The following is a 14,714-nucleotide window of genomic DNA, read 5'->3' on the forward strand; positions in this document are numbered from 1 at the left end:
TTCATGTTTCACATTTGTTTATTTATGTGTTTGCATATAACACTGTGTGTAGCTGTCAGATTATGTACGAGACATACAGCTGTTGCTGCTGATCTTGCAAAAAAGGATAGAGGCACTGGGAATTAAGGGCAAAGCACTGAGCTGGTTGACCTCCTTTTTTAGGAAGTAGAAGTTTCTAGGTTAAGGAGGGACCTTGCTTGTCAGAAGTACATCAACTTAAATGCGGAGTGCCTCATGTGTCATCCTTGAGCCATACACTCTTCAATGTATGTATGCATCCTTTAGCGGATATCTTTTGCTGAACAGACTTTACGATGGTCTTGTATGCAGACAACACTCAGATTGTCGTGTCTCTAGCCTCTAACATTAAGCAAACCCAGGCCACATTTATGGAATACATGAAGCAGGTACATGCATGGATTTATAATAGCCGCCTCAAACTAAATGGCGAGAAAACAGAGTCCAGTTGGTGAGGAATAATCCCTCTCCTTAGGACAACCTTTCGTGGCCATCTTGTCGGGGCAATCGCCCCTTCCAACAGAGGAAGTAAAGAGCCTGAGAGTACTTCTTGATAAGAACCTCACCATTGTGGTACAGGCCAAGAACGTGGTGGGGTCATGCTTTGGTCTTCTAAAAGCCCTCATGAAAACAATCAAATGGCTTGCCATCGGCACATGTAGAATAGTAATACAAGGACTCATTCTATCACGTTTAGACTACGGCAACTCCTTTCATCTAGGAAGTCCTACCTATGTCACAAAAAAACTGCAGCTCATATAGAATGCCGCAGCTACAGTCCTTTTAAATATCCCCGATTCCCTGTCCGTAAAACCGGCACTGGCAAGCCTTCATTGGCTGCCAGTGAGGAAGAGAATTGATTTTAAGATTGGGTATGGTTAATAAGGCAAATCATGCTCAGAGCCAACATATTCTGAAGCAATGTATTATTCCTCACTATAAAGTTCGGAACCTACGATCAAACAAACAATTTCTTCTAAAAGTTCAAAGAATAAAAAATGCGAGAGGTGGTGGGCGTTCCTTCGCCTATCTGGCACCCAGGCTCTGAAACTCACTTCCGCTCTACTCAAGAGCCAATGATAATCTGCTCAGATTTAGGAAGCAATTAAAAACGTATCTGTTTTCTTGATTTACTGAGTCATCTTTTAAACCTCCTGTCAGCGCTGGGAAAAACGTGATTGGGTAGCCATGCATTTTACACGATTCAAAATAAATAAATAAGACTGAGTTTCAACAGACTGGTCTTAGTCATGTCTAATGATCTTCTGTCCGACCTCCAGGACCATTCAATGCTTTTTTTTAAAAGTGAATTTTTCATAGGTTTCCTGACTTGCGTGTGAGTGGGTTCAGATCTTAGCTAGTGGGTATTCCAGGTTCTTGACCACTGCACTCCCAGGGAGCTGCCCCATGTTCTTTCTCTAATAGACTTGTCGATTGATAAACTGAGCGGACACTGACATGTTTTCTGTTAGTTGTGTAGTAAGGAGCCAGCTTCTGGATGCATCCTGGGCCTTTGACCCAGTACTCTTTATGGAGAGTGAAGACCCTGAATTTAAGCCTGGCATTAACTGGAAGCCAGTGGAGTGTTTTCAGTGAGCGTTTGATTTGGGCATGCTGGAGGAAATTTCAGCACAACAATGCAGTCAGTTTGTAGACTTTATAACTGTAAGGCAATGACAGGATTACTTACTGATTGCTTAAGTCCAATGTCCAGGTCATTAACGAACCTTTGTGCAGTGCCTGATCCTGAAGTAGCCCTCAAACTGCAGATCTGATACTCCTCATTCATCTTTGCTATACTAGGATGGGGTAGGGCCTCCACTGGTGTGCCCTCCCTGTAGTCTTACTGGGGCACCTACTCCCTCAAACACTTCAGCACAGGCATGGATATGTACCTGTGCCAGCGTTTTGGGGGACAGTGGCAGCATCTAGAGCCGATGTGTACTGCCTCCCCTTCTCAATTCAGTCCGGTGGCCTGGTTGGATTGGCCCCCTTTAGGTTTAACTTTTAATGAGTGCAAATATGTGCAAACATTGTGCACATAGGTTTTGCAGTAATGATGGCGAATATTTTCATCGATGAAAGTGGGGCATATTTTACAATCACTATCAGTGCACCAGACGTCAATCTTTACCTGGGATGATTGGGAGCAGTGGTATATTTGTAGAAATGGCAACTGCAGTGTACAAGGTCGGATCTCAGAAACAACAGCAAAGACATCCAACCATCACTTCCTCTCCTGCACCTTCATCTCCAAGACCAGTCGGAGGGGCTATGCAAGGTTTCTCACCAGCTTCTGCCCGCTTAAGTTGGATATGGCTACATGCAAACCGGCAATTCCATGACTGGGACTTCTGAGAAGAGGGCAAGGGTGTCCTCTAACACAGCCGGTTTTCCCAAATATGGTCTGTTGGATTTTTTAAGTGCAAAAGAGGCCCTGAGGAGTATCAGCAGTGGTCTGCTCCTCAAAAAACAACTTGGGTGTACAAGATGGAGATTCAAATATTGAACAATATGAACAGGTTTTTGTCAAACTGTTTTACCATAATTGATTATGTAATTTTTGTGTGTCTTGCTGGAAGCATATTCTGGAAACAAACAAACTAACACACACACACACACACACACACACACACACACACACTAAGAGACTCCACACGGTAGTACATAACAATCTCATATCTCACATAACAGTCCACAACCGTATAAATCAAAAATCCCTTTGCCAACTAGGCAATGGTCATAACATCAGTTAGTGTAACAGTAAATACTTATAAGTTGCAAACTCCATGAAACCAATACCATCACTATACAGATTATGCTGGTCCTGAAACAACACTCGTTATCTTATCATTGCAAGGTATAAAAAGACATAAACCGCAATATCAGGGCATGAAATGCAGCAGTTAGGTTAGAGGGAGAAACCACATGAGTTACCTAACAGAATTGTACATAAATCACCATATGTCATGATGAACTCCTAGGCCACAGTGCTTCTATGCGCTTGTTATAGGTACTGCAGTAACTTTTTACATCACATAGGTGACAGGGTAGGGTTCCCAGGAATCCCGGATTTGCCAGGACGGTCCCGGTATTTGGACAAGTGTCCCGGCACTTTTTTTCCAAATTTAAGAAAAGTAAATTTTTTGTGTAATGCCTGCATTAAAGCAGAGAAATGTCCCATATTTTTTGTTTAGTGCCTAGGTTGAGCATGTGCACTGGTGTAAAATAGATGTGTGCATGCTCACTTTGCACTACTGGAGAAGTTACAGCATGACGTCACTTAGGTGAGCGTTGTAGCTGGAGGAGAAATCCTTTAAAGAGAGACCTTTTCTCTCTGGCTTTCCCTTCTCTTTCTACAATAGCTAGCCACCACAGAGACCTGCTATGCCCTTTATAGAGAGCGAGCATGCAGACAGCAGCAGAATCACGCAGCAGAAAAAAGCGGGAGGGGCTTGGAGTGGAACCAACCTACATGACCCTTCACCAGCCCTAACAGCATCAGCAAGTCAGGACATACCTCCGCATCAGAGTTAGTCCAGCCAGTATCCTTCAGTAGCCACACAAGACTTGCCCTCCCAGTCTGCAAGCCAGCACAAGACTTGCAACATGACTATTTAAATGCTATGTGCCATTTTCTATTTGTTGTTTGGCATGCGTTTTATCCTCCTCCTCCAAAAATACCAGCTATTTGTTAACATTTTCTTGGGCACAAGTCTGAGTTGCAAGTGACTGAGGAGTAGAAGGTAAGTGTGATAGAGGGGATTGATTTGTGTGCACAACTGAGTTTCTGGTCCTGGGTGGAATAGAAATCAAAGCTCACACTTCGAGTGGCCTCCATCTTAGGACACCCCCTCACTGCTTTAAAAGTAAGGGACTTAGAAGTTCTTTTTGATGCAGTTATCTTTTCTTTCCACGTTAACACGGTGGTGATAGGAATCAAATTGCAACTCTCCCAATTTCAAATAACCCTCCCACTTCTCCCACCATTGGGATGGCAAACCTATTTGTAACTTGGTTTACAAATGGACTCCCAAAAATACAACACAACCAGGAGACCAAACTCTGCCAACACAACCAGGTGACCAGATTCTGCATGAACCTGAAGAGGCATGAACAGTTACTATCAGAATTGAAAGTGGGAGAGGTGTGGTGCAGTGGCCACAGCAGCTGCCTCCAGAGCGCGGGGACCCCGTTTCGATCTCCGGGGGCAGCTTAGCATCGTGTGACCCTTGACAAAAGCTCACTTAATCCCCTCCCCCCGACAGCCCCCCAAACATATAACTCTTCGGGTTATACGTTTGCGCTTTACAAATGTTTAACTATTGTTATTATAAGTTACACTTTAGTGGCCATTACATGCAAGCGTCAAGTTAAAAGTACTCTGCACATGGACAAGAGTGCTGGGGAACACTTGTCCACTTCAGAGGGGAGAGCCCAACCACAAGCACTCCAGGAGGTAAATGTGACTGTTCTAGAGAAGACAGATGTGAGGTGTTGGGGGGGTGAGGTTTGAATGATCACAGGTGGATGAAATTGCAGCCTGTCTGCCCACCTTTGTCGCATATGTTTTTCGAGGGCATGTGGAAGTGGTAATCACTAGAGATCTTTGGAAGGGGAGTCCAAATAAAATGTTTTGGTTGTTAAACTGGTACTAATGAGGTGAAATATTTGCCCACACAGATATTATCAAGTGTAAAAATAACAAAATATTGAAGGAATGCTACAAACATGTGCAGCTTAATTTGGCTTTTGTTGCTACACCATTTAGTCAATCCTGCCACACAAGTTAATGCAACCCTGCCACATAATTCCAGTGGCTCTGCATACTATATAGAGACCATTAATTATACAAGCATATAAATCAGTGCATAGGAAATAATACATTGGATGTGGGCTACAAGATGTAGGAGTCATACGTACTGCTAGCCATTAGGGGCCAGATGTAGGTCGCCCAGTACCGGTCGGTAACGGGCGAAATTACCGAATTTCGGCCGTTACCGACCGGTATTGGGCTTTTTAGATGTAGGTGGCATTTTTTTAAGATTCGGTATTTTACCGAATCGGTAATTTATGGATTCGGTAAAATACAGAATTCCTAACATACCGATTCGGTAAATTACCGAATCCAGGATGTAGGGAGCACTCAAGTTGGTGCATTCCTCAGTTAAGGATTCGTTATTTACCACCAAGTTGGTGGTAAATAGTGAAAACCTTTGAAAAAGCATTTTTTTTGCTTTTCCAACAGTGCGATGTGTCAGACATACATGCCCTTAGGGCATGTATGTGTGCCACATGTGCACCCATACCCAATTGAGGGGTGCAACAGGGTGTCAAAGTGACACCCTGCCACTTCAATGTTTTCCCCCATTTACCGAATCGGTATTTACCGATTCGGTAATTGCCATTCACTCCTATGGGCCTCTAGGCCCATAGGAATGAATGGCAATTACCGAATCGGTAAATACAGATTCGGTAATTACCGAATCTTACCGATGTTAAGAGTGTCTGGCCTGGAGAAACAAAGGGGCAGATTTGCTGAATTTCACATTGTGCAGTAACCAAAGTTCCTGCGTTGCATGAATCCTCCGAGATCTGGCTTTGCTGCTCTATCACTAGCAGTGGCACAATTAGACTGCCTTGCACCAGCACTCCTACTTTCTCACTGTAATGGAATTGTTTGTGCATGTCAAGCATAGGTTGTGTACTGGAATGGTGCCCCGTCCAGTTCAGAATACTATGCTTGACAAAGCAAACCTCATTTCCCACTAGCCATTACAATCAAAATCCACGGATGGTTGCATGGGAACTCTCATGTACGCCCCTTGATCCAAAGTAGCATTTAACACAATTTTACTTTATGGCTACTTTCCATTGCAAATCAGAATTTACGTTGAAAAGTAAAACCAAAGACAATTCTTTGTGCAGGATTTGCGTCACTTTTGTGATGTAAACATGATGCAGCACATTAGAAAATCTGCCCCACAAACTCAGGGTTTAAAACAGAACAGTGTTTGGGGTTGTCTATACTAAAAATGTATTATTACCCAAATAAGCCCTAGTTAGCACCCTCCCATAATGATAGTGTGACGGGAAACACACTATAAGGTTCTAAACCTGTGCATTGCAGTTTGCATGCATCTGTGTTTGTGAAGGAGGCTGTCAGTTCAGTCCCTTTTCTATGTCTATGAAAGCTGTAGTCCTACTTTCTTGTTGATGGTTGCTGTAAACTGTATTTCTACATCCATGTCTGACCTGTCGCGAACGCAACAGTTTTCAGGACGTCATCTCTACATATGACAAGTTCCTAGGAAGGTGAGGGCCCATCACAGGCTTGCACCACAATGGCCACAGATGCAAGTGCCCCCGCCTCCCTCCCCCAAACAGGTAGAATTCAACCGGGACACCTCGCTGGGTCCCCCCCATGTGTCCGGAAAGTAGAGCGCAGCAGCCCACAATTGCACAGGGCTGCTGCTTCACCCAGAAACGCCAAAGGCAGTCTGGAGACCACGCTGGGTCTCCTGCCTCGAGCAGCACAAGGCGGCTGCCCTCCATCCCGCGGTGCAGCTGCCACAATGAAGGCTGACACGCAGAAATGGGCTGGGCTGGGCTGGGATGGGATGGGCTACCCGCGAAGGTAGCGCAAGACGGCTGTCTCTTCCCCTCCAGCCCCCACGTTGCCGAATTTCAGAAAGTGCAAGGCACTGCTCAGAGGTGCCGGCAGGGTTGGTCATCTAGCATAGGCTTCCACCAGCATCACTCCACCAGCACGCTCAAGGGGAGGAGGGCCGTGCTGAGGGGTTCTCAACCTGCGGTGCAGTCTGGAAATCAGCCCTCCATGTCAGCTGATGAAGCCCCTCTGAGGGGGTTTTTTGCAGTGCGGCTGACTATTCACCAGCAACGACAGCCCGGTGGGCTGAGGGGAGGGAAACATGGGCAAAATCACTCTGGGCTCCCCACTTCCTGCAGTGCTCCACATGCCGTAGTTGGCAGTAACCAGGAGCCCCTAACAGTGCTCGCCACACACTGAATTGTAGAAAGCAGGAGAACAGAACAGCGATAGCCCAACGCTGATTGGAAACAGGAACAGCACACTTCACGGATTGAATTGTTCCCAATTGTGGCCAGACTCACGAGTCCCATGCTAATGTTAGGTAGATTTATTTTTGCTCCCTACAATTTCCAAAGGCGAGTAAGAAGGGGGCAGCTAGCAAGCAAGCCCCTTGAGAGCACTGGGGGCACCAAAGCAGAGAACAAGCAGCAGGCCAGCATATCAGTGTCCTTAGTAGGTCAGCATAACAAAGCAAAGCACCATGGCGATTCCTCCTAGCAGCATAACAGTCCCTCCTTGCAATGTGCAGTCTGTAGAGCTAGCAGCATCTGCATACAAGTCCACGCAGTGTATAAAAACATGGGGTCACAGCCCCAGTACTTATACTCATAATGTCTTTGATGTGGAGGTAACTTCAATACAACTACAGAATTGCGCAACACTTCTTAAGCAATTCAATCCCCAGCCCTGGCTGCAGACACAAAACAGGGGGGTAGAGACAGCATGGTGAAAGGCAGGAACAGCCTTATTCATGTGCCGGTGACAACAACTCCCACCACTCTAGCCCAGGAAGACTCATCAAGCTATGAGGGGCACAACTCCGCTCCCTATGAAACTGTCTTGCGAGAATGGCCCAAATAGGCCCCTGTCAGTCAATACCAGGCGTTGATTGGAGCCAGGCTACAAAGCACAAAGAAATGCCCACTTCTAAAAGGGGCATTTCTAAAATAGTAATAAAAAATCTACTTTCACCAATAAGGATTTATCATCACTATGCCAAACATACCAAACATAGCAACGCTACTCCTTCAAGATTAGAAATTACCACAGAAACACCTATCAGTGAATTCCCAATGCTCTATGAGAGTAGTAGCCTCACAGCAGTGAGAAACCAAATAGGCAGTTTGTCGCTACAAGGACATGCCACACAACAAAGGCAAGACCTACCTTTTACCTAAACAGTACCCTGCCCTTAGGGGTGACCTTTAAGGAGTAAAAGGGGAGTTTCAGACTTGGCAAGCACTTAAAATGCAAAGTCACTGTGGCAGTAAACTGCACATGTAAGTCCTACAGAGGCAGTGGCCTGAGGTTTGAAAGGCTATTCCGTGGGAGGTGCAAGGAGTGCTGCATGCCCACTAGTAGCATTTAATTTACAGGACCTGGGTTTATAGGGTACCAGTGTACAAGGGTCTGCCAGATAAATTAAATATGCCAAACAGGTGTAGACCAATCTTACTAAGTTTACAGGAGAGAGCACATGCACTTTAGCGCAGATCAGCAGTGGTAAAGTGCCCAGTGTCAAAGCCAACAAAAACAGGTCAGAAAACAAAAACTTTGGGGATAACCCTTTAAAAAGGGCCAGGTCCAACACTGACTTACTTGCTGTGTTGTTCTACATTAACATTTAGATTGTTAATTGTCATGTGAAGGCTTTGCGCTATTGGACTCTTGTTTTTACTGTCAAATATCTATACTGTGAGATATTAAAGTGTTGTGTCTTTATATAAACCCACAACCATGTGTGAAAATTCCCATCTTTATTGCAACTTTAATAACTGTTGTACTGTATCTAATTTCAGCCCTACATCAATCCTTGTGAGCTAGGCTTTAAATGTTTGTCCATGTCTACTGGTACAGTCGGGAGGTTTGGAGGCCAGTTCCCATCACAGAGTATCCATTGCCCTGGACAGTGGAGACCACCAGCACCCTTGACTTAATAGTGCTTTGTAGCCCCTGTAACTGCAAGGAACAGCGAAAAAGCTCTACAGGTGAGAGAAATGGGTAGAGGAAAAATGGAGAAAGGAAGAGAGACGACATACTTATCCACACTGGAGAAACTGCCAACCCGTGGAACTCCAGCCTTTGGCCCCCACTGCTGGACAGCCCTCCATGCCCAGCAGGCTCCGTAAAGAGCTTAGGAGTCATAATCAGTAACGATCTGTCCAAGAAAGCCCAGAAAAGCTCAGTGGTCTCCAGTTGCTTTTTCCATCTACGCAGAATCCGCAAGATCAGCAGATTCTTGACCACTGAGGCCTTGACTCCAGTCACCTTAGCCATGGTAATCTCCCGAGTTGATTATGCCCACTCTCTATGTTGGCATTCCTGCTTATCAACTCCATCACCTGTAGCTGGTACAAAACCAAGCAGCGAGTCTAATCTAGCGTCAACCCAGACATCATCATGTCAGCCCTCTGATGAAGAGCCTCCATTGGCCTTCGGTGGCCAAACGCTGTGCTTTCAAGCTGGGCGCACCATTTTTAAAGCACTTACCAGGAACAGCCCTTCTTTAATCTCATCAAGGATTTAGCGCTATAACCCTTCTCGGGAACTGCAGTCCTCCTATCTAAATCTGCTGACTACCCCCGCCTACAAATGGAAAAAACATGGAGGACTTAGCTTCTCAGTCTTGGAACTTTTTGGAACTCGCTCCCAGTAGGGCTTAGGTCTGAGACTTCCTACAATCAGTTCAGACGCATCTTAAGACGTTGCTCTTCTCCCAGGCATATGAGTAGGCTAACTACCTTGTTGACGCCGCCTCCCCATCTGCCCTTAGTGCCATGAAACCGCCTGGTGTGCATGCGCTTACAAAAACCTTTAACATAATACGAGATTGATATAAGACACGTTTGAAAGACTCTTAATTGAAATAGGGGGATGGCAAGAGTTGGCCAAAATGACAGGAAGATCCCAGAGATTAGGGGAGAATGAAAGGAAGAGAGAAAAGAGAGAGGATGTGCCATAAAAAAACTGAGAAAAAAATCCAACCTTCTTATCATTTCTCATCCGGTCATAATTTACCAGACAACACATACCGTGCAAGGGCCTGGACTGTAGCTCTGGAGGGAGCTAAATGGGGGAGCTGCTGAAGTACAGCTGAGGGACCAAACCTGTAGCTGCTGTTAGCCGAAACAGTTTCATTGTGACTAGCTGAGTGACAAAAACCTACAGCCTTGGCAGTTGTCAAGTGAAAAAAAAGCTTGACACATCAAGGCTGAGCTGACAGGTCTGTGCTAATTCTACTTCTGCAGCTCCAACCTCACATTGTATATGTCATGGGGAGGAAAGAGAGAGAGAGAGAGAGACAGAGAGACAGACAGAGAGAGAGAGAGAATACTGTTGAGTGGAAAGGGTACAGTACAGCAGCTGAATGCTTCGATGAATCAATCAATGAACACAATCAGCAAATGTAGGCTGTAGAAGTTTATCAGCTAACAATTAAGACAGTAAACCTTGCAGTCCAGCCCCGGAGTCCTCTCAATAAGCTTACCAGAAGGACGTACATATCAGTAATTCTGCAAGGCCTGGTAAAATTCTCCTAAACCCTTCATTTGGTTTTTGCAATTCAAAGAGGCTTCTAAAAACCGGAACAGTGTGCCATACTTGCACCAATATGTACTGAAGCTAAAAAGCACTCCATGAATGTGAAACTAGAATGTAAAGCATAATATATATGCTTGCACCATGCTAAAGCTATGCACTTACAGAGCTCAAGTACATGAACATAAAGTTTCAAAATGTCCATACCTGTGTGAAGGGCAGATTTGTAAACAGTAGGCAACCAATATGGTATGCAAGTATAATATAAGTTAAACTATTGGTAACTACTAAATGAGTGTCATCGTCCACTTGTGCCATTTTTGAAAAACACAAAAAGAGAGGGAACAGAAGTGGTTTGTGCAATATGCTTACCAGGTTGACTGGACTGCTGACATTGTTGTTCATCAAGGACACCAATCCATTCACAAGGTCACTGAAAGTGATTAAGAAAATATAGTTTAATAGTCACAGAGGGGCAGAATAAACCTAAGCTCACCCATTTTCTTATAAAGGCAGAACTCAAATTGAGCCAGAGGCAAACCTAAAGTGCATGCATTATTAGTGCACATCAAAGGCTAAGTGAACATTTATTTAACAAGTGAAGAGAGTGCAGCCTTCTCTAGACCCCATGTATATAAAATAAACTACTTGTCATCCTCAAGAATGGACAACTCCGGTTCTAAACATCATATTTGGCAGTTTATATTTAAATATCTCCAGTAGAATTTGAGTGTTTCATGTTAAAGGCAAAAAAAACACCATTCCACCATAAATTATACCAAAGAAAGGTAAAGAGCTGTTCCTGCCCATGAATATTCCCTGCAAATGGAATCTGACTGCAACAGCGCACACAATATCTAAAACGAATACATTCTTTGCTAGAGTGGCTTTTTTTCTGATGGCACAAATAAATCTAGCTTTATTTCTAATTTCATTTCTGCTGAAACAATATATATTTGGTGCTTTCCCAGAGTGCCACACAAAAATGAATGTTGACTAATGTCCATGCTGATAAAAGGGTTATTATAAATTATATAAAAGTATGACTAGTCATAAAAATGCCTGGGCGGTGAATTCCGTTCCGCTCGCGGAATGTGGGTAATTTCGCGTTCCGCGGAGAATGCAAAATTGGCCAAAATTCTGTGTTCCGCGAATTTCTTTTGCTTGTTCGCGTTCTCAAATGCGTGTTTACGAGATATTTCCCCCTGAGCACGCAAACAGCGATTGCGAAAAGCAAAAGAGCATCGTGAACAAGCAATTCCGCCCGTTAGCGGAATTTGTGTGTTCGCTTAAATTTTTTACCATTTTGCGGAGAGTTGCGTAATGCGATTACGCAAATTCCGTCCACCCCTAGTCATAATGAGGGTGTGTATGTGAAAAATTCATTTTTTGGGACAAGAACCTTCACCCACCGAAGGTGACATGCTTCATTATTCTGGCCCTTCCTCACAACAAGAACGAAGGAAAGAGCAGCCAAGAGGGCTAGACACCATAACAGATACTCACTCCTGGAGGTACTCCTGAAACAAACCTCTGACAGACTGGTATGTGCAAGCATCTTTAGCCATTTAACTGATACCTTAAAAAGAGTGGTAAACAAGAACTAGCATATCTTAAATACCGGTGAGACACCTCAAGAAACCAATGTCTGCCCTGAAAAAGAGCAGGAACATCAAAGATATAGTGGTCAATGCAAGACCTCAAGTTACTCAGAGGGACAATCACGACACTCTATGGACATTACACCAAGTCAGGGACATTTCCTTTGTGGATCACGCTCAGTTTGCCATCTGACACAACCACAAACTCAGATTGATTTGGGACTTCGAGCCCCCTCGATTCTGAATAGTCACACAAACTACAATACCAGTGGGGTGATAGATGTCATCACCTGTCCCTGCAAACTCAAAGATGTGGGCATGACACATCTCAAAATAAAGACAAGGGTGGTAGAACATCGTAGCTCTGTGAGGTGTAAGAAGGCCAACACCAATATGATCGGGCATTTTCTGAAGTCACAACACACTAATAAAGTTATTAAATGGACTGTCATTGACAAACCCTACTACACCACACATATGGGTAGCTTGGATGATCTGCTGTTACAGAGGGAACAGCAATGGATTTATAGATTGAAAAGTCATCTACAAGGACTAAATGATGACATGCTGTGGACTGCACCAGGTTCATTGGGCTGATTTAAGATTCACTATTGACCACATTTTGTTTGATATGATTGAATATATGTAGATGGAGTATTACCAGAAGAATATCTGTTCCAAATGCTACCAGCCCTTCTAATAGTCACATCCCACATAGTTTCTAATGGCTATCCGATGGGACTCCATATACCAGAATACCTCACCTACACTCATCTTGTCCTTACAAAAGCCACATCGAAACCCACATCTTAATCAGTCTTCTACATGGTTACAAAACTTAATTAGTGTAATCTTCACTAATTCAGTTAATATGCAGCCATTTGGTTGGTTTTCAACACTGAATTGACAGTGATGCATGCGTGCCCCATAGCAGGCACCAGGACTACAATTAACATGGTCCCTGGGGACTGGCAATCGTTGCAGGACATAGAGACCTTTGGCTGCTCTTCACACCATCAACACGGATCTCTTTAAAAGAGACGCACCGGCTTGAGGCTTGCTCCTCTTGCTGGGTACGCCGAATGAGGACACAGATTCTCAGAAGGTATTTTTAGTCTTTCTTTTCTCTCCTCTATAAGCCTTGACACACAACCTGATCTCTACTTGCTGTGTCACCTTGCCTCTTGCTTTGGCTGATAACTGGATAATTCTACAAGTGATTAGAGAAGCATTGCTTTGAATGAGTAGTGTGTGGTGAGCTGAATATCCCGTTCAGATTACCTCCTCACCAATTAGATGCCACCAGTCACTAGTACTCACACTGGTGTTGGGCACACTCACCCAGGTCTACTCACATTTGCTTGGTAGTGGACTTGATGTTATTCTGTGTGTAGGTTTGAATGTTTTTAACGTTGTCCTTTATTTCCTTATTATGTAGTACGACAGTGGACCCTCACAAACAAGGAGATTGGGAGTCCCGTTCTGTAGCAGTTGGCTAACCACCATTAGGTTTTATAATTTTTGTTTTCTATCACTGACCGACTATAGTAACGGGTCGCGACGAATGTCCCTGAACCCTTGGTTTGGGTCACCTATAGGGGAGAAACATGTCAACCATAAAAGGAAGGAGAAGAGAAGGAAGAAGGAGGAGGAAAAGGAGGAAGAAGGAGGAGGAAAAGGAAGAAGGGAGGAGGAAAAGGAAGAAGGGAGGAGGAAAAGGAAGAAGGGAGGAGGAAAAGGGAGGAGGAAAAGGAAGGAGGGAGGAGGAGGAGGAGGAGCCGGTGGCGGTGGTAAAGCATGTCATCTTTGAGTGGGTGAGGGTTCTTGTTCTAAAAATGAATTTGTTCACATATACGCTCTTTAGGAATAGGAACACTTGTTTGTGATCTATATTGATAAGGAGTAGCTTGCTTCCGGTTGGGTTATTAACTCCTAACAGACCCCTTTTAGCAACAACTCAACACACAATGCTGGTCAAAAACTAGACACTACGGTTTGCTTCGACAGTTCAAAAAAGGTAACAATATCTGTTGGAGATTACCTGGTACTATTCCTTTTGAACTTCCTAATAATCTGAGAACCAAAACAAATAAATGTTTTGAAATTAAAGTCTGAGACTGAAGGAAATTGCCCCTCCAAACGCAAACACAGAACCCCCCCACAGAACACCTGGCAAAATAAGGGAGCAACCAAGATTAAAAATATTTTTGATTTTTTTCTGGAGTCAACAAAACTTTAAAAACAATTCCTCCTGAAATAATCAATAGTTCACTCCGGATCTGGCTAAGATGAAACTGATTTTACACCAATATGAGCAGACATGGTGAAGAAAGTGCGAAGAGGCAGCCAACGCAAAGTATAAAGAATATGCTAAACTTTATTAAGAAATGTTTGCAAGTATAAGAAAACACATTTCTAAATCTATGAAGTTGCCCAATTTGGCTAAAGGACTCTTCAGAGTTCGAGATAACCTCCAGCAACCTATATCACAAGCATTCGGTTTCCAAAATCCATGGCTTGATGTAACCAAGCAGACTTGCACTTGGAGACCAAAATATCTAACATACTAATGAAATTTAATTTTCTCCCATTACTTATCTACGGACCCCTGATGAGTAAAATAGTTCATCAGGATCTCCGCAATTAACAGAGTTCAAAGCTATTTCTCCAACTGTCAAAGAGATGGTTTCCAGCATTCGACCATTGGGATCACCTAACAACCAAGC

General features: G+C 44.0%; 1 protein-coding gene across 2 annotated transcripts in view; it reads right to left on the minus strand.

Moving 5' to 3' along the window:
- Positions 1-14,714, minus strand: part of LOC144773235 (UDP-glucuronic acid decarboxylase 1) — a 174,559-nt gene that overhangs the window by 16,826 nt on the left and 143,019 nt on the right. For both annotated transcript variants that reach the window (XM_078658142.1, XM_078658141.1), the window contains exon 12: positions 10,760-10,820. In XM_078658142.1, the coding sequence (XP_078514268.1) occupies positions 10,760-10,820 (61 nt within the window). The remainder of the gene's footprint in view (positions 1-10,759; positions 10,821-14,714) is intronic.

Source organism: Lissotriton helveticus, chromosome 8 (assembly GCF_964261635.1).
Source record: "Lissotriton helveticus chromosome 8, aLisHel1.1, whole genome shotgun sequence".
NCBI classification, from domain to species: Eukaryota; Metazoa; Chordata; class Amphibia; order Caudata; family Salamandridae; genus Lissotriton; species Lissotriton helveticus.